Source organism: Euprymna scolopes, chromosome 8 (assembly GCF_053919585.1).
Source record: "Euprymna scolopes isolate OS-2025 chromosome 8, ASM5391958v1, whole genome shotgun sequence".
Classification (NCBI taxonomy): domain Eukaryota; kingdom Metazoa; phylum Mollusca; class Cephalopoda; order Sepiida; family Sepiolidae; genus Euprymna; species Euprymna scolopes.
The window spans coordinates 162,617,730-162,643,300 of record NC_136489.1 but is presented as its reverse complement, the minus strand read 5'-3'; the positions used below and the strand labels follow the sequence as shown (position 1 = coordinate 162,643,300).

The 25,571-nt window shown below is 35.3% G+C and overlaps 2 protein-coding genes across 5 annotated transcripts in view; one reads left to right on the top strand and one right to left on the bottom strand.

The window, feature by feature from the left end:
• Positions 1-25,571, bottom strand: part of LOC145284013 (phosphatidylinositide 4-phosphatase SAC2-like) — a 697,431-nt gene that overhangs the window by 257,135 nt on the left and 414,725 nt on the right. For 2 of the 4 annotated variants that reach the window (XM_080133106.1, XM_080133104.1), the window contains one exon: positions 21,333-22,266. The exons of the other annotated variants lie outside the window; for them this stretch is intronic. In XM_080133106.1, coding sequence (XP_079989232.1) covers positions 22,169-22,266 — 98 coding nt within the window. In that variant the 3' untranslated portion in view covers positions 21,333-22,168. Of the gene's footprint in view, positions 1-21,332; positions 22,267-25,571 lie in introns of those variants that run through there. 4 annotated transcript variants of the gene reach the window in all.
• LOC145284011 (octopamine receptor 2-like) overlaps positions 1-25,571 on the top strand; it is an 86,656-nt gene that overhangs the window by 48,293 nt on the left and 12,792 nt on the right. The window lies entirely within an intron of this gene.

The window sequence follows — 25,571 nt, the reverse complement described above, 5'->3', positions numbered from 1 at the left end:
TTCACTTTTATATATATACTAGCGAGGGGTACCCGGCGTTGCCCGGGTGTTTGTAGGTGCGTGTGAAAAAAAAAACAGGTGCCCGTGGAAAAAAAACAAAGCCTTGACGACACGCAGTTGGAAAATAGTAAAGTGTGAAAAAAAACAGGTGCTCGTTTTTGATTGACGTGACGGCGATAGGTATTCAGCAGTTAGCATTTTGTGCGGGACAGTTTTTAATGAGGTCAATAAATCGGTTTGTTTGTTTTCAAAAACCCGCTCCCCCGTCTGATATGACGAAGTCGACAAACGTTCACTGGCTCTGGGCCTGTTATTAGAGTCAAGTTTTTTTGTACCGAAAACCGAATGTAACGCGTGCCGATGCGGGAAATGTGGAATAATTAATGTTTGAAAGTCAATAAAATTAAATAGACAGGCGAGCTCCGTGGTTAAGTGTGAGATATTACAATTTATAGATGATATAAAAAGTTTTAAGAAGTTGTGAACCGAGCGAGCGCTTCTCTGAAAGAAGCCTTTTGTGGACATCGAGGAAAAGCGTACATACATACATACATACATTTTCGCTTTTATATATATATATAGATAGATAGATTTGCGAACTGTTATCCTCATCTTCATAGTTGTTGTTGCTTCCCCACGTTTCGGCCAACTCATCCTCTGGCCTTCTTCAGGTGGTTAACTGCAACAGGATAGGAATGCTGAGGCTCTTAACTGCATCATAAGTAATTACTGCCTTCCATAGTTGCCGTTGTCTCACCACGTTTTTGACCAGCTAATTCTCTGGCCTACTTTGGGTAGGATTGAAACCACGATCTTCAGACAATGCTCAACCGGAACCGTAGAGAATCACCGCCTCTATCCACTGTGCCACGGGCCTCTAAGCAGTTTCAATCTTACTCAAAGCAGGCCAGAGGACTAATTGGCCAAAACATGGTGAGACAACAACAACTATGGAAGGCAGTAATTACTGAGGACACAGTTAAGTTCCATGAAAGGTGTTAGATTCTCTGGTTTCTTTTTTTAATGTAACGTAGTCCATATGAGCGCGTGGGAAATATCAGCAGCAGCAAAGGATGGCTGGCTTGCAAAGAGATTAACAGCAGCAGCCGGAAAAATCACATATGCAAATTAGAAAGTGTGCTCTCATTATTTCCATGGAAGGTGTTAGATTCTCTGGTTTCTTCTTGAAAGATATTCAGACAAAGACAAGTTCTTTTCGAATTCGTGGTGGAGGGGAGGGGGAGGTACCTTGTGTAACTAACTTTTCGAGATATATTAATCTTGATTCAAATTCCATATAAAAGAGACAGATTTGTTATAGCCTGATAAAACAATTTAAATATATGCAACAGAGCGCGTATGAGCACGTAAGAAAATATCAGCAGGAGCTGATATTGGAAGGGTATTAGCAGCAGTAGCCAAAAAAAGACATATGCAAATGAGGAAGTGTGTCTGAATAAAAAATAAAGAGTAAAAAGAACACCATCATCGTGGGAGAGAAACAAAGTGCGTGTCGAAGAAAATGAACGTGTAAAGAAGTAGACGCTTTTGTTTGTGCACATTCTGTCTGACACTTACATAATCCTTCTCACTTGGCATCTGGTGACTGTATTCGTCATCTTCATAAAAACTCAGTACCAGGTCAAGAGTTTCCTGAGGAAAGGATTTTTCTTTCTTTGGATCTGCTGTTGCTATAATAATACCACCAACATTTTTCAAATCCCGGGCCGTCCGAGTCACGTACTCACTCATTCCAAATTGTTGAGCAGCAAATTCACGTGACCACTTGTCCGGTACCAGAGTCAATATTTGGATCTTCTGAGGGTACGTAGCTGCTTTCAGTTTTTCTCGCACCAAATCATGCAGTCGATCCAACTCTGCAGCCTTCCACTGGACATCATTTTTCTCAAAATTAGAATCAGATGTATTGAACATATCCCCTTCAACATCGTAGGTATCTGCCAGGGCGGATTTGTATGTGTTCATCACTTTCTTGAGTCTCTGTTTGGCAGCTGCTCACAGCAATACCACTTCTAAAATGAACAGGATTGGTTGTTTTTGTTTTACGGCATATCAACCCTTTTCGGGTTATTTAATGCCCAATCCAAAGATTTTGAAGAAAAATTTTTTTAATAGAATATATTTGTTGTTTTCAAGTCGGTTTCTATTTTACCCATAGTTGGGACCCTAACAGGTACTACCACTCCGGGTCAGAGTGGACCTGGGAGCAATGGTAATTAAAGGGTGGCTCCCCATTCCCCAAAACCCACAAGCTGGGGCCTCACCACTGGATATAGTTTAAGGTCATATCCAGGACCCCCATTGAGGGATTTTTACCCTCTGCAAGCGGGGCATTCGGCGTATTCTAATGCCCCACCGACAGGGCCTAAATGAACAGGAAGACAAAATAAAATTCAGGATTTCCTGTTTATGGTGAAGTCAAGTGACTCCTTGTACACTACTCTGTCTGGATTGGTTGGTTGGTTGGTTGTTTTTGTTTTACAGCATATCAACCTTTTTCAGGTTATTTAATGCCGAATCTAGTTATTTTGAGGAACGATTTTTTAATGGAGTATATTTGTTTTTTAAGTCGGATTCTATTTAACCCATAGTTGGGACCCTAACAGGTACTACCACTCCGGGTCAGAGTGGACCTGGGAGCAATGGCAATTAAATGATGGCTCCACACTTCCCAAGGCCCGCAAGGTGGGGTCTCACCATCGGATATAGTTTTAGGTCATATCCAGGACCGCTCTGTCTGGAAGTCAAAATAATGGAAGGTTAAAGACGAGAATGGCCCGGCATGCAGTTGGAGAAACACCACCAGGCTAGACGGACATGTGGCAGCAAAAGATTTTTTACGTGGTTTAAGTGAACGCCGGGCAAGATGGACGATGGCGAGAGGCATGGCAGTAACGGTAGTAAAAACTGGTGTTAAAAAAGGAAAAAATGCCGACCCGAATTTTTATTTATTTCTTTTTTATTTGTTTGTTTGAAATTGCAACGTTACACAAAAACAAATTTTGGTCGAGTGGGGAAGGGGTATCTTACATAACTTTTAGAAATTTGATTGAAATTCTTTACGGAAATAGATCTTTTCGTTATCTATATATATAAAAGCCAAACGTCTGTGTGTGTGTATGTATGTATGTATGTATGTTTGTTTGTAACGCTAAAACTTTTGAAAGACGGAACCAAACTTGACAAATTTGGTATCATATCGAAGCCCCATCACCCGGATGACAAATATCGAAATTTCACGTCAAACGGACCACTAGAAGTTGGTCAACTGATCAGTTATCTTCGAGGGGGGGGGCCCCCAAAAAACCTGTCATTATCTATATATATAAAAGACAAATGTATGTTTGTAACGCTAAAACTTGAGATAAAAGATTCCTCTCCCCTAAGAATAAAACATATGTTCAATATCTGCTTTTGTTTTTTCATTGTTTATACGGTCCCGAGCAACGCCGGGTAGCCCTGCTAGTCTATATATATAAAAGCCAAACGTCTGTGTGTATGTATGTATGCTTGTTTGTAACGCTAAAACATTTGAAAGACGGAACCAAACTTGACAAATTTGGTATCATATCGAAGCCCCATCACCCGGATGATAAATATCGAAATTTCACGTCAAACGCACCACTAGAAGTTGGTCAACTGATCAGTTATCTTCGAGGGGGGGCCCCCAAAAAACCTGTCATTAAAAGACAAATGTTTGTTTGTAACGCTAAAACTTGAGATGAAAGATTCCTCTCCCCTAAGAATAAAACATATGTTCAATATCTGCTTTTGTTTTTTCATTGTTTATACGGTCCCGAGCAACGCCGGGTAGCCCTGCTAGTCTATTATATAAATCTCACCTGTCTGTTTAAATGTATGTATGTTTGTTTGTATGTCTGCCTAAAACTTTCAACAGAGGCAACTGATTTTCATGAGATCAGTATCGTTTTGAAGCTCGACACTTCGGACGACAAATATCGAAAAGTTGGCTAAAAATAATAATTCCTTCCCCCAAAACTAGGCACTTTTCTAAAAGGAGGGTTCACTTTTTACGCCAATATTTTCGAAAGTCATCCTCTTTTTTCAATTGACTAGCCTTAATTTAAACCTTCGCCACTTCCGGTTTGGTAATGGACGCAACGGCAAAGACGTCACATATTTTTTTTTTCACATTATTTTCTTCCTTCGCAGTATGAGTTCCAGCCTGCCTGCCTGCCTACTACCACTTTTTTTTTTTTGCTCAACACATACCTCCAAACACCCGGGCAATGCCGGGCACCCATGCTAGTTATCATATAAATATATAAATAAGTATTTCTTTCATTTTCTGTCAAACACCTGGATATGTGTCAGAGTGGGTCGCTACCGTAAGAACTATCTCGCTCTATCAAAAGTGCGTTATTGTTCTATGCTGTCCTGGGATGTCCATTATCTTATCGTTTTGATAAGCGGTTAGTTTATGGATAATTGCTTGAGACGACCCTACCAGGGAATGCCAACAAGATTGCAAATAAATTCTGTGTGAGACCAGAGTGTACTTACTCTTACTGTATTTATTCCCTCTTCAGGAGATAAGATACAAGATTGGGTGTGAGTTTAATGTGAGTATTCAGTGATGACGGTTATGGTGTTGACTTAATCGGTTTCTTTTTTAATCAAATTATATATATATATATATATATATATATATATAGGGTGTCCCAATAAAATGTATACACTCTTTAAATGAACCACCTAAAACCAACACTTATTATAAGAAAGATAAGTTTCATTCATCAATATAGAACAAATATAGAAACCAGCTAATTATGGAAAGCGTTCAAATCACTGGCCATTGTGGTCCATGAACAGCTGACCACGTTCACTCTGATTGCATCGAAAACGTTCCTAATCAATTTAATTGGTATGTTGACACATCTTTCAATGGTTGCTTTCAACTCATTCATTGTAGCTCGTTTTGTGGTGTGAACCTTGTGTTTAGCATGCCCACCCCCCCAAAAAAAAATCGTCCTAACTATCTGTTTCACAGGTAACTATCAAGATATGCTCTTATGCAATGATGATAGTGGGGAAGTGCACCATCCTGCTGGAAGTGCCATTTTTCATTCCTAAACATCTCTTGGGAATGTGGCATAGCGTAGCAAGTTGAGATAATTTAAAGAGTGTATACATTTTATTGGGACACCATATATATATATATATATATATATATATATATATATATTAGTACAAAACTTTGTTGAAATTCAAAGACTTACATTTTTTCTTTTTTGTAACTTTCGTTTTTTTTTCATCCTGGATTTCTTCATTACAGCCGTTTCGTTAATGGGATGGCAATTCCATGATTTTATGTGTGTGTATATATATATATATATATATATATATATATATATATATATATATATATACATACACACCCCAAACGACATTTTAATAATTACGTTGTTTTTAATATTTTCCCTTTTTTTTTTAAATTCTCTTTTTAATTACATTTTCACCCCAAACAAGGTACACCGCCACTTTGATGTAGGGGAATATTATCGGAGACATAAGTTACAGGGATACTATGTAGGGAGTTGAGCAGCAAGATGTCTGTTCACATTACACTTGAACTTCTGCATGTCAGTACAGTTGGCAAAGCAGAATCCCGGAAGGGAGTTCCAAAGTCTAGCAGTTCTGGGGAAGAAACTATTGGAGTAGAAGGGTTTCTTACACCTAAGGATCTCTACTGTGAAGGGGTTGGATTTAGCTGCTTGTTGAGTTTGTTGGGCATATCTACATCGAAGAGGGTACAAGTTCTTATAGTTCGTCGGAGCATTCACCATTACAGTACTTGTAAAACAGGAAAAGGAATGCAACATTTTGTCGATGGGACAGTGGCTGAAGCCTAGCTGATAGTAGAGGACCTATCAGGTTGGTGACTCTCTTTTGAACCCTGTCCAGGAGTGAGAGACCAGTAGTAGATGCGCCCGCCCAAATATATATGCGCGTGTGTGTGTGTGTGTGTGTGTGTGTGTGTGTGTGTGTATCAAATGTACATGACCCTAATTATTTGTTTTGCTTAATATATTTCATAGCATACATGATACGATTGTGATAGAGAAGATGGTGTTAATCGCTGGTAGCAAAACAGGTGTGAAACATAAAGGAAACGAAATAAAAGCACTTAAAGGCTGAACAAGATGGCGGCCTGCTTACAAATAGAAAACTAAAATATGGGGAATTCTTTTGTTGCATAACTTTCGTAAAACCGAAAACCTTCAATGCCTGAGAAGACCCCCCCTCCCCACCCCGGCGCCCCAAGTTTTATAAGTTTATTCTAGACATCGCCTCCTGGAAACTAGTTCCTCCTTCCCAATCCAAAATCCCCAGCTGAACCTACATCAACAGCTGCAGAAGATGCTGGAATAAAATAAAAGTCTAAATGGTCAGAGAATTTCAACAGGAAGCAACGCCACATAAGGAAGGTGAGAATATTAATGATGAGGTGATAATAGTTACGCAAGAGTGTTAACTGCTACTAGCAAATCAGGTGAGAAATAAAACAAATACAATTAGGAATAATTCCAATGAAAAGTAGGAATATTTCTTATGCTATTTGCACATAGGTGAATTTAGATATATTTTTGGTTTCCTCAAGTAGAGAGTACATTCATCTTGTTGTATAATACAATTTAGAGGAGATAATGCCTGGCTATTCTAAACCAACACCAACTTGGTTCAGAAGCTATCTATATAACATCTGACATTGAAGTAATATTTTTTAGCTCCTTGCATGAAATGGCTTCAAAAAAAAAAAAAAAAAAAAAAAAAAAAAAAATATTAATACCATAGCAGTGAAACTGGCAGTACAAATTCTCAACTTAGGCATCTGAAAATTTAAAAGATTTGACTCCAGTTTAAAAAAAAATTCTTCATCCGGGTTTTTCGTATTTAGTGTGCTGCAATTTCTCTGGATTCTGGGCAGAGCAACACAAGACGTGTTTTGTCTTCATACAGTTTAATCCAAAGAGTAGAATGCATCCAGTTATAGCGTTTCTCACATACTCAAATCATGCACTCTGGCGCACAGGACAATAATGCCTGGCTATATATCATTTGACATTGAAGTAGTATTTTTTAGCTCCTTACATAAAATGGCTTCATGTCATGCCTGGAGCGATTTCGATAAAAAAGCAAAAAATATTAATACCATAGAAGTACATATGTTCACTTTAGGCACCTAAAATTTAAAAAGATTTGACTTCGGTATTAAAAAAAAAAAAAAAAAAAAAAATCTTCATCCGGTTTTTCGTATTTAGAGTTCCGGTAGTTCTTTAGAGTCTGGAGAGAGAGCAAGGAAAGACAACAAGTGTTATCTTCATCCAAAGAGTAGATGTCAACTCTAATGCATCTAGTTATAGTGTTTCTTACACACTCAAAACATGCACTATGGTGTACAGAATATGTACAGGGTGGAACAATAAACTTGTCGCACGAGAAAAGACGACATGATTCCATTTCCGTTTGATGAAAACAGGTTTTCTTTTTTTCATTGCAAACCACCTACTTTTTGGCGAGTTGTGTACAAATCCCAAGAGCGATAGGAGCCTTCTATCATGTCTGAAAGTGACACAATGTTCAATGAGCAAGATTGGAGATGCACTGCTGTACAACTCGTGCTTTCTATCGATCAAAGTTATAACAACAGGACCATTGTCAGCATCCTTAAAATGCATCACTGGATTGACACAAATAACAGGAACGTGCCTAGGGTGATGAAAACAAAGTTTACAGCCATGGTTTCAAGTGAGGGCCACATCATGCCACCTCACATCTTCAAAGTCGGCTTGAAAGTCAACACCAAAGTGTACCTGGATTTGCTGAAGAGTGTGGTGATCCCCTGGTGCAATCAGGTGGGCGCTGGCAAACCCTGAGTATGGCAACAGGGCTCAGCGCTGGCTCACAAGTCCAAAGAGACCCAGGCTTTGCTTCAGAAGGAGTGCTATGACTTTGTACCCTTCTCACTGGCCACCCACCCCCAATCTGAACCTGCTGGATTACCTCCTTTGATCATATGTCGAGAACATCACCAACATGACCCCCCACAACACCAAAACTAGCTTGATCAGCGCCACCCGCCAAGTATTTGTCGAGCTCCCGCCAGCGCTTGTGGAAAAGGCATACTCCCAGTTCTGGACCCGTATCGAGGCGTTGATTGAGGCTGAAGGCAGCTACATTGAACAGATGTCAGCTCTACTACATAATCAAGTTACCTGAATTGATTTTTTTTAATACAAGTTTTAAAATAAAGCTGTAACGTTGTTTTCTTGAGGGCGACAAATTTATCGTTGCACGCTGTATGAAATAAAGATAAAAGTAAAACGAAGAAATACTCAAAGGGGGGAGACAACTTTGTCTAGTAATCACAAGAACATATAATCCAAACGCTTGGGTATTTGACAGAGTACAAAATAGACTTCGTGGCTTAGTGGGGGATGCCCTTTTCTCTACCCTGTAACCTCTCTCCCACAGAAGAGACGTTGCGAGCCTGTCCTTGTTTTATCGTTATTTCCATGGCAGATGCTCGTCTGAACTCCAATCTCTGGTCCCCCACCCCCCGCCAATCTTTCACGAAAAACACCCGTCTAGCTGAATCCACTGTGAAAAATTTCCCCCACTCTATATCTGTGCCTAAATCAAAACGCGGATTCCATGAACAAAGCTTCTTTCTTAGAACTGCATGCCTGTGGAACTCTGTTCCGTCTGCCTGCTTCCCTCCGGACTACAACTTGGTTGTCTTCAAGTCCAATGTTAACAAATTCCTAATGAACCGCCCCCTTAAGTAAACATTTCAGCAAATCTCCTCACTAACGTAATGTACTTGCAATAACCCTTATCCCTGAGTGGCTTCCGGGCCTTGATAAGTGGTGATCACTGTGTAAAAAAAAAAAAAAAAAAAAGAGATGTCTACAGCTGAAGAAGAAAAGAAGCACAAATGATCAATGGAGATTTCGATCCCTAAATTCTCATTTTTCACTTTATTCAGGAGGCCTCAAGTTTTGACAAGCTTCTGGGCTTGACCATTACTCCTGATCTTAAATGGAACACGTATATCAAATCTGTTGCCAAGGCCGCTGGAAAAATGGTGGGATCTTTCTATCGATCCAGTAGATATCTCACTGCTGATGCTATTCTCTATCTATATAAGAGCCAGGTACGTCCAAGGATGGAATACTGTTGCCACATCTGGGCAGGAGCTGCTAGAAAGGACTTGTCCTGCCTTGATAGAGTTCAAAATAGACTTCGTAGCCTCGTAGGAGATGTCCTTTTCTCCTCCTTACAACCTCTATCTCACAGAAGAGATGTTGCGAGTTTGTCTCTGATGTATCGTTATTTTCATGGAAAGTGTTCAACTGAGCTTCAATCTATGGTCCCCCCTCGCCAAACTTTCACAAGAAACACTCGTCTAGCTGTAAACACTATCAATAATTTCCCCCACTCTTTATCTGTGCCTAAACCTAAACATAGATTCCATGAACAAAGCTTCTTTCTTAGAACTGCACGCCTGTGGAATTGTCTTCCGTTTTCCTGCTTTCCGGCTGACTACAATATGGTTGTGTTCAAGTCTAAGGTAAATAAGTTCTTGATGAGCCGTTCCATATAAGTTATTAAATTTACCAAATTTTCATTACTAATGATTACTATATTGACCAACTTCTACTGTACACTCTTTAACCCTTATCCTTGAGTGGCCTCTGGGCCTTGATAATGTGGTGATGCCTTTGTAAAAAAAAAAAAAAAAAAAAAAAATCTGCATCATGTTGAACATGGCAGAAAATCTACGTTTCTAAATTTTTGAGATGAGGATTGATTATTCGTATTATTTGGATTAATCGCACTACTGTTCTCATCCTAAATGTCATTATAACAACATTTCGGTCAATGTAACCTTTGACCTCCTTCAGGTGTATCTTGTCGAACTCAGGAATGTTTCTGTCAAACTCGGAAATTTGGATATAATTTCGAGCAGAACCCTTTATTTACTTCACGAGGGTAGTGTGTTCTTGTTCTGGCATCCATGATTGGATAAAGGTCCTAAGTAATTCGCAATTGTATTTTTCGGTCGCCCACACTGAGGATTGAACCTTCAACCTTCATGAGAATATCAGTTTTTACAATTGATTTTTCCAAGTACTCTAACCCGATAGGTCCTTGCGGACGAAGGACATGGCACAGATACTATTGGGTCATCAGGAGAGAATATGTACCGTTTCGAGGCCTTCCTCTCTATGGCTTGTTCGCGTATTGCCGCCACTCCTCACTGATGTGAGGCCCAATTATCTGCTCAATACAATGAAAAGAAAAGATGTTTGATAATTAAGCGGTTCCTGTTACGAGCAACGGCTTTGCACATGTTGTTCAATGTTCGAAGACTACGTCTGACATATTTGTTAGGACGCACATATCGAAGAAAATAATAATAATAATATATGCACGTAATAACAATACAATAATAAACGCACATAATAATATAATAATATACACACATAACAACACAATAATAAACGCACATAATACAATAATAAACGCACATAAAAATACAATAATACACACATAATAATATAATAATATACACATAACAACACAATAATAAACGCACATAACAACACAATAATAAACGCACATAATACAATAATAAATGCACATAACAATACAATAATAAACACATAATAATATACACACATAATAATATAATAATGATCATGATTGTAGATTCTCACTCTACAAAATTAAAATGATCGACCATAGTTGAAAGCAATCCAAAGGCTACCTTTTCATTAATTACTACACTAAAATGTAGGGGAGGGGACCACTTCTCTCCAAATTCTTGTCATATTTTCCTTTGATATAACATTTATATATCCGTCCCTGAAAAGTAAATTTTTATTTTTATTTGTTTTTGTTTTTATACAAATGTTTTGTAGAATCGTCAGATATTGATTTGGGGGGTTAATCAAATGTCCTTTCCCTCCAAATCCTTACCCCCTCACAATGCCACCTATTCTAAGTTCTATAGAGTGTTGTTCTGCATAACACACACGTTTTGTTACATATTCCACGAAAAGCAGGAAACAAAAACAACAGTAGTTGCTGGAAAATACAACCAAATCAATATTTTGGGGTCGATGACAAAAAAAAAAAAAAAAAAAAAAGGAAAGGTTTACCAAAAACATGCAATTTAGATATGACTACGTCCAGAAGTCCTTATTATATGACCAAAAAACAACAGTGTAATAAATGAATTTAAAAAAGAAAAAGAAAAAAATAAACGAGAAGGGGGGTGAACATCAATTTGTGGCCGATCAACTATGGAAAATAGCGGCAACCATGAAGACAAGTTTTGACGCTTTGTTCCGGAAACAAAATGGCTTTGATGTTTTTTTTTTGTTTTTTGTTTTTTTCAATTTTTATTTATTCGCTTGCAGGTCTGCTTGTGAATAATCTTGTAGATTAAACTTGACATGTTAGTGGAAAACTGGTATCAAAATATTGGTTTCTGGCATCCTATGTCGACTTAACCACTTCTGCTACTGAAGCATCATAAACGATAGATAAATAACATTGTCCATTAGTTGCTGCGGACAGATCCAATCAAATGACAAGATGCTATCTAATTCTTAAACCTGTAGAAGCCAGCATTTCTTTTTCTTAATATTCATTTCGATCAACATCATGATTACGGCTAGGATTCGTACAGATTTAACCAATAACAATGGTGAAAATGAGTGCATGAATATAGATATAAAACGATCCGCCCGGTCGCTGGTGTGTGACTCACCCACGGGCTACACTAAATGTCCCGGAAACAGTCCGCGTATGAAGATCTGTCGATTAGACGTCTTTTGTCAGAGGTAAAATCAAAGGCATACCTGAAATGTTGGGTGTGGCCGTCTCCCTCACTCGGGGCGGCGTCCCCCTCTGGTGGTGTCATTCTCTGTCGGATCTTCTTCGTCTTCAAGCCCGTTTCATTTGAACTTAGGCAGACATTCAATACAGCACAAACAACGCACAACACAAGTGTGTATATATATATATATAATCTTAACTATTTTATTCCCCATATGTTTTCATACAATAAACTCCTTAAACTAACTAACCTAACTAATGATGAGAGGAGGGGGGGCTCCCCTTCCTCTCATCTACAGAGGGACTGAAAAATACGTGTTCACCTCATGCCGTCCTGACGAAAAGAGACCGCAAACGGGAAAGGGAATTCTGGGCTGCATTTCTATGTATCCCTCCGCCTACAGCCAAATTACCACCTGGCCCTGCAGGGGAAGGGTGCATAAGCAACCACTAACCGTGGCACTACGATATAGTGCCACATAGAGAACGCACATTATACATAACTAACGAGACCCGTAGAAATTCCACAGATATCTGCTTCTACGAGTTTGACATTTCTATTATAATAGCGAGGCCTATAGAAATTCCACAGGGGACTGATTCATATGTAAAATATTGATGTTGGCATTCTGTGGATATTCAGTGTAAATGGAGACGCTCTGATATTATTGTAGCTCTTTTGTTAAAACTGCAAAAGTATTTATCCAAGCTAGCAGGGACGTAGCCAGGTCGTAAAATATGCTTAAATATATTTTATTTCTTGCAGAGTTCGTATATATTATTATAGAGTTAATGTTCTATAGATTTTTATAAATTATAAAGTTGCGATTTCAAAAATAAAAAATGTATCTATGTGACTTGGGTTCATCAGCTTGAATCGAAACCAAATCTCAAACATATATATATATATATATATATATATATACATACATATACACACATAACTTTAGTTCTTCAGCTGAAACTGAAGCCAAAGCTTATGAATTGGATTCGGGTTGGAAAGATTAATTGGAATTGGGAATCAGAAAAATGAAAACTTTTAGTCGGAAAAAAAAAATTGTGTTATCTCTGTCAAGATGAGAAAGTGTGCTTTGTTTGAGTGCCCCGCCCCCATATAACAAGAGTACTCCATCTTTTTCCTTTGTAATAAAAAAATATAACCCTTATCCTCGAGTGGCCTCCGGGCTTTGATGTGGTGATATTCCTTTGTAAAAAAAAATGGTGCGAATGCAGAGAGTGATCCGCACTATTTTTTAAATCGTATTTCCACGTTTAATTAAAGTTTTATGATATGTTTTTTTTTTTATTATTCAATTGTAAGGTTAAAGTACAGAATAGGTACAAAACACCCTCCCCTCCTCATGTTAAGAATAGCTTTTTAAATAATAACGTTATTATTTCAGCACTGATCACTCTCTGCATGAGTACCAAAAAAATATAGTATACATACTTAAGCCGAGTTAATGAACGCTTCCTTAATGTTTTTGTTATATATTTTAATCACACAACATCCATGATAAAATATTCTTCAGTTTTAAGATGGAGTTATGTTCTAAAAAGCCACATTCTGCAATTAACTCATTACGCGACTCACCCTCTCTCACATTTGTTAAATCTACCTTGCTCATGATTTAACTTTTTACAGTCGAAGATAATAAAGCAACTAATGACTGACTGGAAGGAATAAAGATGGCAAAATTCAACTCGCATCTTTTAACATGTGCCTTTTGATCACGTTTTTCTATCTGTTATATAGTTGTCTATGTGATGTTCGTTGTGTGTGTGTGTGCATTTTTAAAACATATTATAAACAGATATATGTACCTCCAACAACAGTACAACAACAAACGGGACATCTAACAATTTATCAACAAAAATTTTCCTTATTAACAAACGGACATTCTTGCTATTTCCTGTGCCTGATAGCTTCCATGGTTATATAATTTCCAACCAGCTGAAAACTGGCCCTTCCTGTTTGTGTTAATCTGGAATTTGTGTGCCTTCACAATCTTTAAGTTCCTTTAACCAACACTTGAGAATCAAGTATGTTCTTTTTATTTATTGAGATTGCCGGACTGACTTCCTCATTATGGTTGTTATAGTCACAACGTTTCGGCCGTTTTGCCCTCCGGCCTTCATCAGGTGTTTTGTATCGAACTGGGGAACTGTTCGTTAGGAGTTCGATACAAAACACCTGATGAAGGCCGGGGGCAAAACGGGCGAAACGTTGTGACAATAACAACCAAGATGAGGAAGTCAGTCCGACAATCTCAATAAATGAAAACACCTCATCTCAAAAATACAGACAATTACAAGTATGTTCTGTTATTTAATCCATAACTGGAAGGAATAAAGATGGGTTCATACCACAAAAGTATTATTGAAAGTGATTTATTAGCCCGGACCGGAGTCGAACACGATACAATAATCCGACTACATGCTTTGCTAACCATTTTGAGCAATAAAGAAATAATTTACAACTGGATTTTGCCAAGCACTTTAATCCACTTGCGGATAAAATACACCTGAAGTAGGTCGGAGGTTACATCGACCGAAACGTTGTGAAAAATGACACTCAAGATGAGAACAGTAATTCGAAGGATGAAAATAATGTGATTTGCAATTGTCTTCTAGGTATATACTTTTATTTCAGATTTTTCCTTCTCTTAGACTAGTTGCCCACAATGCCACTATTTGACCATATATGGAGTACATTATTTAAGTAATTACAAAGATAATAAAGAAACTAATGAATAATAAGATTGGAATAGTCCATTATAAACAGAGCGTCATAACAAGTAGCAATTCTATTTAACTCATAGCTGGAAAGAGACTTAGAGGGTGCAAACATAGCGAGCAGAAGTTTTGAGTTTTGTTTTTATTTTTTTTTTATATCTAACTTTGAATACACATCTATATAGGGTGTCCACAAAATCTGGCTGAATTATGTAGCCAGATTTTGTGGACACCCTGTAGATTATATCGCCAGACTTTGTGGACACCCTGTAGATTATACAGCCAGACTTTGTGGACACCCTGTAGATTATACAGTCAGACTTTGTGGACACCCTGTAGATTATACAGCCAGACTTTGTGGACACCCTGTAGATTATACAGCCAGACTTTGTGGACACCCTGTAGATTATACAGCCAGACTTTGTGGACACCCTGTAGATTATACAGCCAGACTTTGTGGACACCCTGTAGATTATACAGCCAGACTTTGTGGACACCCTGTAGATTATACAGCCAGACTTTGTGGACACCCTGTAGATTATGTAGCCAGACTTTGTGGACACCCTGTAGATTATGTAGCCAGACTTTGTGGGTACCCTGTAGATTATGTAGCCAGACTTTGTGGGTACCCTGTAGATTATGTAGCCAGACTTTGTGGGTACCCTGTAGATTATGTAGCCAGACTTTGTGGGTACCCTGTAGATTATGTAGCCAGACTTTGTGGGTACCCTGTAGATTATGTAGCCAGACTTTGTGGGTACCCTGTAGATTATGTAGCCAGACTTTGTGGGTACCCTGTAGATTATGTAGCCAGACTTTGTGGGTACCCTGTAGATTATGTAACCAGACTTTGTGGGTACCCTGTAGATACTGCAGCTAGACTTTGTGGACACCTTCTATTATATTCCTCTTAGTCTGTTCCACTTTTTCTTGCAAACTACTGGTCCGATCTGACTGAAATTTTGTACGAACCTTTATTATAATGCGCAGAGAACTATTTTATAATATCCGTTTGATGAACAATTACGAATTGATACTCAGTATTTAATGCAATGGCTATAACCTTGTCCATTTTTAACGGGATAAATGTCTAGTATGTTCCTAATTCAAACACCCTCACCTGTGCTCAATGGGTGACTCAACAGGTTACATTTTGTTCTACTTTATATATACAGGATGACCCCCCCCCCAAAAAAAACAGGAAATATAACACAATTTATTCATACGGACATAAGTAATTGTTTGAAATTATCAACAATTGTAGATAAGAGAGGAAAAACACAAATATTAGAAGTTCAATGTGCTTTCCGTTAAATAGCACACCGTGGTGATGATGATGCAACAACTTTTAGTCACCCTGTGAATTACTTTGCGGGGGTGATGGTTTTCAGCTGCCATCAGCGGAGATTTTTTTTTTTTTTTTTGTGTATGTGACCCCCGTCTCTTCTCTGCAACTGTAGTTGAAATAACAGTGAACTATAAATTGTAAAATCCATTGCGTTGAGAAATAGACTTTTTGAGAGCAATTCATTTGGTTCAACGAGTCAGGAATATTCGCTCTGAACCAGCCAACGATGGTCCATTAGATCTATATGCCTTTTCATGGTATTGTTGGTCGTATGTGAAAGAAAACAGGGTGGGGACTTAGCAGAGAAGCCAACAAATAAAAAAATATATATATATAAAGTGTAAAAAAATTCAAACGTACAATAAATAAATGGTGCCATCTTTAATATAAATCTCACTTGTCTGTTTAAATGTATGTGTGTATGTATGTATGTTTGTTTGTCTGCCAAAACTTTCGACAGAGAAGCAGTCGCTCGCTTCACAACTTTTTAAAACTTTTTATATCACATATAAATCGTAATATCTCACCACTTAACAACGAAGCTCGCCTGTCTATTTAATTTGCTCGATTTCGGAAAGATAAATATTCAATATTTGTCGCTCGCCGCATGTAGGTTAGTCTTTTTCCTATAACATCTTGGGGGCGAGGAAAAAAAGCGTTCAGCAGTAAATGAAATCCCGCAGTCAAATTTGACCTCATTAACTCATTAAAACGGGCACCTGCTAAATCCAAGTAATTAAATAAATTCAAATGTGTTTCTGTAAGCATGTCGCGATGGGGAAATGGTTAACGTCGCATTTTTTTTTTTTTTTTCACACTTTAATTTACAACTTTCCCTCAACGGTACGGGTTCGATCCTCACACTTACTTTTTTTTTTAACCCCCCCCCCACACACACACCTCCAAACACCCGGGCAACGCCGGGTACCCCTCGCTAGTCTTTAATATAAATCTCACTTGTCTGTTTAAATGTATGTGTGTATGTTTGTCTGCCTAAAACTTTCGACAGAGGTGATGGATTTTCACGAGATCAGTATCGTTTTGAAGCTCGACCCTTTGGACGACAAATATCGAAAAGTTGGCTAAAAAAATTAATTCCTTCACCCTCAACTGGGCACTTTTCTACAGGCAGAGGTACCTGTTTTCGCCGATATTTTCGAAAGTCATCCCCTCTTTTCGAGTGACTAGCCTTAATTTAAACATTCGCCACTTCCGGTTTGGCGATGGACACAATAGCAAAGACGTCACTTTTTTTTTCACGTTCTTTTCCTCCTTTGCGATACGGGCTCAAGCTTGTCTGCCTAGTACTACTTTCTTTTTTTTTTTCTTTTTTTTTTTGGCTCAACACACACCTCCAAACACCTGGGCAACGCCGGGCACCCAGGCTAGTATTATATAAAAGCAATCCGTCAAGATTGAGTTTAGAAGCCAAAAGGTTCTGTAAACTTCGAGTAAGTATAAATATTAATATTTATATAGAAATCCTCACCAAATAAAAAAGCTCAATACAACTAAGATAGGAAATAGAGCTTGTAGCCAATAAAATTTACTTTTGTACCTACCTAGTTCATTTTTTGTTTTTTTGTTTTAACTACTTGTTTTTCATCTCAAATAGTTGTTCTTTTTTTTGTGAGCGGATTTGAAAACAAGATGGCGGTAGGTTTGTTTTCCGTGAAGAAAACTGTAGGCCGCCATCTTGTGTGTAAAATCGCTTGTAAAAACTGATTATTTGAGATTTAAAAAAAAAAAAACATTTAAAACTACTTCAAAACACACACACACAAAAAAAAAACAAAAAAAAAAAACAGCTAGGTGCAAAAGTAATTTTTACTGGCTAAAGTAACATTTATTTATTGTATATTTGAATTTTTTTACTTTAGTTATTTGTTTGTTTGTTTCTCTGCAAAATCTCCAACAGGATAATTCACACATGTTGACATGTGTACAAGGATCTGTTATATCAGTTGAGAAAGCAAGAGAATAATACGAATTGTAAATAAGAGAGAGATAACATCAAATAATCGCATTTGGAAATCAGCCGATAATTTATTTTGCTTTGTCTACCAATCAAAGTTATACTGGCTTTTGTTTACCAAGCAAAGTTATACCGGCTTTTGTTCACCAAGCAAAGTTATACCGGCTTTTGTTTACCAAGCAAAGTTATACCGGCTTTTGTTTACCAAGCAAAGTTATACCGGCTTTTGTTTAGCAATCAAAGTTATACCGGCTTTTGTCTACCAATCAAAGTTATACCGGCTTTTGTCTACCAATCAAAGTTATACTGGCTTTTGTCTACCAATCAAAGTTATACTGGCTTTTGTCTACCAATCAAAGTTATACTGGCTTTTGTTTACCAAGCAAAGTTATACTGGCTTTTGTTTACCAAGCAAAGTTATACTGGCTTTTGTTTACCAAGCAAAGTTATACTGGCTTTTGTTTACCAAGCAAAGTTATACTGGCTTTTGTTTACCAAGCAAAGTTATACTGGCTTTTGTTTACCAAGCAAAGTTATACCGGCTTTTGTTTACCAAGCAAAGTTATACCGGCTTTTGTTTACCAATCAAAGTTATACCGGCTTTTGTTTACCAATCAAAGTTATACCGGCTTTTGTTTACCAATCAAAGTTATACCGGCTTTTGTCTACCAATCAAAGTTATACCGGCTTTTGTCTACCAATCAAAGTTATACTGGCTTTTGTTTACCAATCAAAGTTATACTGGCTTTTGTTTACCAATCGTCTAATTATATAAGATTAAAACCTATTTCCCATACTTAAACATGATGCTGTTCACACTGAATAATCCCCTGATCAAAATATAAAAGACAGCAAGGAAGGAAGGAAGGAGAAAAAGACTTTAGTGTAAAAAGACCCACAGGCCTAAATCTAATAGTGTTTGTCTTTTGTGTTATTGAAAAACTAATTAAGAACAATTTGTTTCCGAATATTTTATTACGATAGCCTCAAGTATGAAGCGTACATTCATATATTTAATTAACTGTGCTGATTTTTCTTTAAAATAAGCTAATTTTGAAAGCGGAAAAATATTTCTCAAGAAGAATTTCACTTAAAAGTCTCATATTTGGTTTAAAGTCTGGTTTGTTGGCATGTCTTGAACTAATTGATTCTCATTTCTTTTTTTTTTTTTTTTTTTTAATTAATTTGACGAAATCAGTTCATTTTTCTTATATAATAGAACTCCGGTATACGGTCGCCTTATTATACGGTTTTCTCAGGTTTCAATGTGGAATACAATGTTTCTTCCAGCCCCTCGTTACGGTATTTGCCCCGCATTACGGTGTTATTCATAATGTTATTCGTTTATATACATATGTGTATTATATACTATACTGTATTTTGTTACTAATTTTAATGCCTTATCCCGGGGTTCTACGGTATATTTTTTTTTTTGTTTGTTTATTTTACATTGCATTTTTTTTTTTAAACACCTCCTGTTGTGGTGTTACTGGTTGAATAAATGGTAAGTCACAGCAACAATAAAAAAAAATATGTATTCATAAAATACATAAATGAACACTGTCTTTGCTCATGGCAGGACTAGTTGTGAACGACCATCCGCTTCGTGTGTCTCACCGACTCTTCCGTAAACATTCTTATGGACGGAAGTGACGTTATCGAATAGTTTATTATTGCTGGTAATAGGGGTGCGTCCCCAACACCTTCCTATAAAACTGATCTTTGATAAAGTATAAAGAATTAAGGAGAGTCCAAAGTACAGCAATATTTGATAATTCGCTTTTGCTGCACTTGTGAACATGACCAACTACACCGAACTGTGAGATGATGAGCTCAGTAGATACACTGAGTGCTAATTCTCAGATTTGCGTACATGAAGTTAGGCACAACCTCGAGATTCACAGGTTTTAAAACTTTGCTTGCCCGTCGAGATTCTTGTAACCAAGAACAAATAGTTTCAATCATCTGATTATAGTACGGTGATCAACAGTAGTCTTTTCACTCGCTTCTGCAGTATATGACCCAATCCGAACCCATAAAGCACAATTATATTGAATGACAGCAAAACTCACGAAAATGAAATTCCGAAAAGTTTCAAAAGATATCTATTCGGCTTCCATTATCGATTTCAGGGACGTTTAATTAAATCCTAAAAGACCGAGACAATGATTTGGCACACTGTATTGGAAAAAAAAAATTCTCAGTCGTTAAGAGTTTAATTAGTGAAAGCAACTTCGACAGTTTCAAGTTTAACTTAAAAAATAAATAAATAAATAATAATAGTCGATAATAACTTTTTAAAAATGTTTGAGAAAACTTTAAACAAATGACTTTTTTGCTGTTTTTTTTTTTTTTGAGAAATGAACCAGAGTCGTGTTATAATAAAATAGAACTTTATGCAGTATTATATCTATCTATCTATATATATAAAAGCGAAAATGTGTGTATGTATGTATGTATGTATGTATGTATGTATGTATGTGTGTTCGCTTTTTCTGTATGTCTACAAAAGGCTTCTTTCAGAGAAGTGGTCGGTCGCTTCACAACTTTTTAAAACCTTTTATATCACATATAAATCGTAATATTTCACAGTTAACAATGAAGCTCGCCTGTCTATTTAATTTGCTCGATTTCGGGAAGATAAATATTCAATATTTGTCACTCGCAGCATGTGGGTTAGTCTTTTTCCTATAACATCTTCGGGGGGGGAGCGTTCAGCAGTAAATGAATACTATCCCGCAGTCAAAACTTGACCTCATTTAAAACGGGCACCTGCTAAATCCAAGTAATTAAATAAATTCAAACGTGTTTCTGTTAGCATCTCGCGGTGGGGCAGTGGTTAAGATCGCACTTTTTTTTTTTTTTTTTCACACTTGATTTTACAACTTTGCCTCAAGGGTTCGGGTTCGATCCTAATACTTACTTTTTTTTTTAAACTCCCCCCCCCAAACACCCGGGAAACGTCGGGTACCCTTCGCTAGTATATATATATAAAAAAAAAAAAAACTTTAATAATACTTATTTACTTGGCTCCCCACGAGCGTAGTTAGACACTAATGTTTGAAATGTGAGGAAAACTAGTTCTTCTCAAAACTTTTGTTGTTTATTGCAAGATTATTTTAAGATATTTTTTTGCTGATAGACCCAATCGATCGCCTGTGTCGAAGTTGCTTTAATCAGCAGGTGGCAATTAGTCGTACATTGATTGTAAATAATCTTTAGTCAAACATGTTTAGTAAAACCGAAAATTCTTTAAAAACTTTTGCATATATCTAGTGACAATAAAGAGATATTTTTTTTTACCAATTCTCTCAAAGAGAAGCAAATCACATTAATAATATAGTGATTATGTCGATCAGAAAATTCGTTTTGGTTTGATAAAAAAAACAAACAAAACAAATGACATTGAAAACGTATTCATGATATACTGCTGTGATTTTCAATGAAAACGCCATGAAATGTATTATCCTCATTCATATCCATTCCAAGCCATAAAAGAACAAATATAGAAAATCAAATAAAAAAAAAATGGCAAAGAAAAATCAAAGACTAATAATGGGTAAATAATAAACGTACAATAAACTACACTGAGTGTTTAAAAGTCGATACGATTTGGTAAAACCATTTACACTGATCAGAGTATTATAATCATGTCAGATCAGAGAATCGATGTTGCATGCTTTATCAATATACAAACCAAAATCGATATCGTGTGCGAGCTCTCTTTGAATCTATCTACTACCAAAACTCTACGAGTTTTGCTTGTTTTCACGCATTTCATAAATAAGTTTTAGAATACATACTTTCAATACTAAATCAAAAATTCTTCTACGACTCAAGCTCTGTCTTGTTATTATCTTGTTTGTTCCCATGCATAATGGATGACGTCATAAAAGATGATATCATCCATTAAATCATGTACACAGGGGATTGATCAACCCCTGAGCTTCTAATATTTTATCACTGAACAAATATTACAATTATTATTCTTTTAAAACTTTATTATCTCAAGTGTTGGTGACGAGGTCTTCTTTGATAATGCAGACACAACAGTCCACTAAGAATGTATTACAGGTGATCTACATAAAAAATAACAAAATGACAAATAAAGGTTTGCAAACGTAATTATCACTAATTAAGCATTTTGGCTGACCTGCAAGAAAATTGAATTATTGAAATAAAAGATGGCTTACCATGTTAATCCATATTAATCCATGTTAATCCCGTGAATATTTTTTTTTTTTTTTAATCAGTGATAATTCAAATTTGTTCAAGCAATTCTTCACTAATTTTTCGAAATGTACAAATTTCTTACCTGTGGGGGAAAAAAAAAGAAAAAAAAAAGAAATGATAGAGTTTTTTTTTTTTTTTTTAATCGAAATTATAGGATAACAAATGTTATTAACCAATATAAAAAAATATATATCAAAATAATAAGAAAAGTAAAACATACAAGGTATCTTCAATAAGATTCCAGATATTTTTCGTACAGGCATTTAAAATTGTCGTAGACTCTTGAAAATTCAGTAGGTTATTGCTATACATCTTATGAGATGACTGATCAATTTGTATGATTTCAGGTTCAAATGAACAGCTACAGTAGGAATTGGAATACATCCTACTAAAGCCTGATTGTCACAGCTGGTGAATTTCAAAAATGAAATCTGGACGTGATTACACTTTAGAAAAACGATATACAATAACATTCTGTTTTAAACTTGAAAAAAAAAATGCAACAGAAATATATGGAATGCATCAGACTACTTTTGGATCATCTTGCATGAATCGAGCATCAGTTTTTGAGTGGCATAAGAGATTCAAGGAAGGCAGGAAGTCTGTGAGAGATGATGAGAAGTATGGGGGGAGTAAGAACACCAGAGTTGATTGGCCAAATAAACAATTTCATGGATAAGGACCGTCGTGTGTCTATAGAGACAATAAGTGAACAGTTTGATGTCAGTGTGGGAACTGTACACACAATTATTCGCAAAGAACTGAAACTGTAAAAGATTTGCAGGAAGTTTGTCCCAACGATGCTGAGAGAAGATCAGAAAGAAAGACGTTGTTATGACCGAGATAAGTATCATGACAGTTCCTCACCCTCCTTATTGTTCATATCTTGCTCCCTGTGACTTTTGGTTATTCCCTAAGCTCAAGGAAAACTATACAAGACAATTAAGGAGATGAAAGAGGGTCATTGACACGCTCACACAAAAGGACTTCCATGAGACTTTCTTGAAGTTGTTTGAACGGTACAACAAGTGCATTGCATCCGGAGGAGATTACTTCAAAGGGGACTAGAGTTTCATGTGTGTACTATCAATAAAAGTACGCATACGAAAAAAGTCTGGAAACTTATTGAAGGCACCTTGTGTATTCAAACTGAAATATTTGTGATGAAAATTAAATTTCAAACTTGAGCGTGACAGATTGATGGATCGTCAGTCTTTACAGCATTCTGTAAATGCATTTAAAAATTCTATTTTAAATTTACCCGTGACTTATAAATGAACTAAATGCCTTTTTGAATTTTCTTATTTTGTTCTAGTTGAGGATGGGGCACTCTACTGGATGCCAAACATTTTCCTGCTAATTTCTCACCCTCTAACAGAGAGATCTTTTTAAGATTCTAACCGCTTCTTTGAGTGCAATTTTTTGTATCTTTCTTGACCTTGGTTTAACGGGTATATTTGCCAGGTAGTTTTTGAAATTCTTTTTTGTGAATACAGTCGCTTCTATAATTGCTGGAACGATGGCGATCTTCCTAACATTCCAATTTCTTTTCATGCTATACATACAATCTTGGTATTTCGTTATCTTTTTTCTCTCCATTTTGTTTTATTGGTCATCATTGCAGATACTAATTTTTTTTAATCCCCAAACAAGACACAGTGCCACTTTGATGTAGAGGACTACTATCGAGGACATAAGTTGCAGGGATACTATGTAGGAAGTTGAGCAGCAAGATTTCTGTTCACATTACACTTGAATTTCTGCATGTCAGTACAGTTGGGAAAACAGGAACCTGAAAGGGAGTTCCAAGGTCTAGAAGTTCTGGGGAAGAAACTATTAGAGTAGAAGGCTTTCTTACATCTAGGGATATCTACTGTGTAGGGGTGGGATTTTGCTGCTTGTCAGGTTTGTCGGAGTATTTACGTCGAGGGGGTACAAGTGCTTGTAGTTCGTCAGAGCATTCACCATTAAAATACTTGTAGAACAGGCAGAGGGATGCAACATTTCGTCAATGGGACAGAGAAGGTTATAGATGTGTAAACGTAAATGCTATTACTAACTTAGATGTGACAGATCAACAAAAAATATCTTTGCATGTATTTTCAGCATTGTTTCTTCAGTCGTGAATAAGTATTGATAACAGGCAAAATATCAACTTTTGCGATTTCTGTTCTTACATTTTGCCTTCATTTATTTCCTTATTATTTTAATTCCCTATATATAAATAAATTTCCAATATATATATATATATATATATATATATAAATATATAATATCCTATATATATATATATATATATATATATATATATATCCTATATATATATATATATATATATATATATATCCTATATATATATATATATATATATATATATATATATCCTATATATATATATATATATAATATCCTATATATATATATATATATAATATCCTATATATATATATATATATATATATATAATATCCTATATAATATCCTATATATATATATATATATATATATAATATCCTATATATATATATATATATATAATATCCTATATATATATATATATATATATATAATATCCTATATATATATATATATATATATATATATATCCTATATATATATATATATATATATATAATATCCTATATATATATATATATATATATATAATATCCTATATATATATATATATATATATATAATATCCTATATATATATATATATATATATATAATATCCTATATATATATATATATATATATAATATCCTATATATATATATATATATATATATAATATCCTATATATATATATATATATATATATAATATCCTATATATATATATATATATATATATATATAATATCCTATATATATATATATATATATATATATATATAATATCCTATATATATATATATATATATATAATATCCTATATATATATATATATATATATAATATCCTATATATATATATATATATATATATATAATATCCTATATATATATATATATATAGGATATTATTTATATATATATATATATAATATCCTATATATATATATATATATATAATATCCTATATATATATATATATATATAATATCCTATATATATATATATATATATAATATCCTATATATATATATATATATAATATCCTATATATATATATATATATAATATCCTATATATATATATATATATATAATATCCTATATATATATATATATAATATCCTATATATATATATATATATATAATATCCTATATATATATATATATATATATAATATCCTATATATATATATATATATATATAATATCCTATATATATATATATATATATATAATATCCTATATATATATATATATATATAATATCCT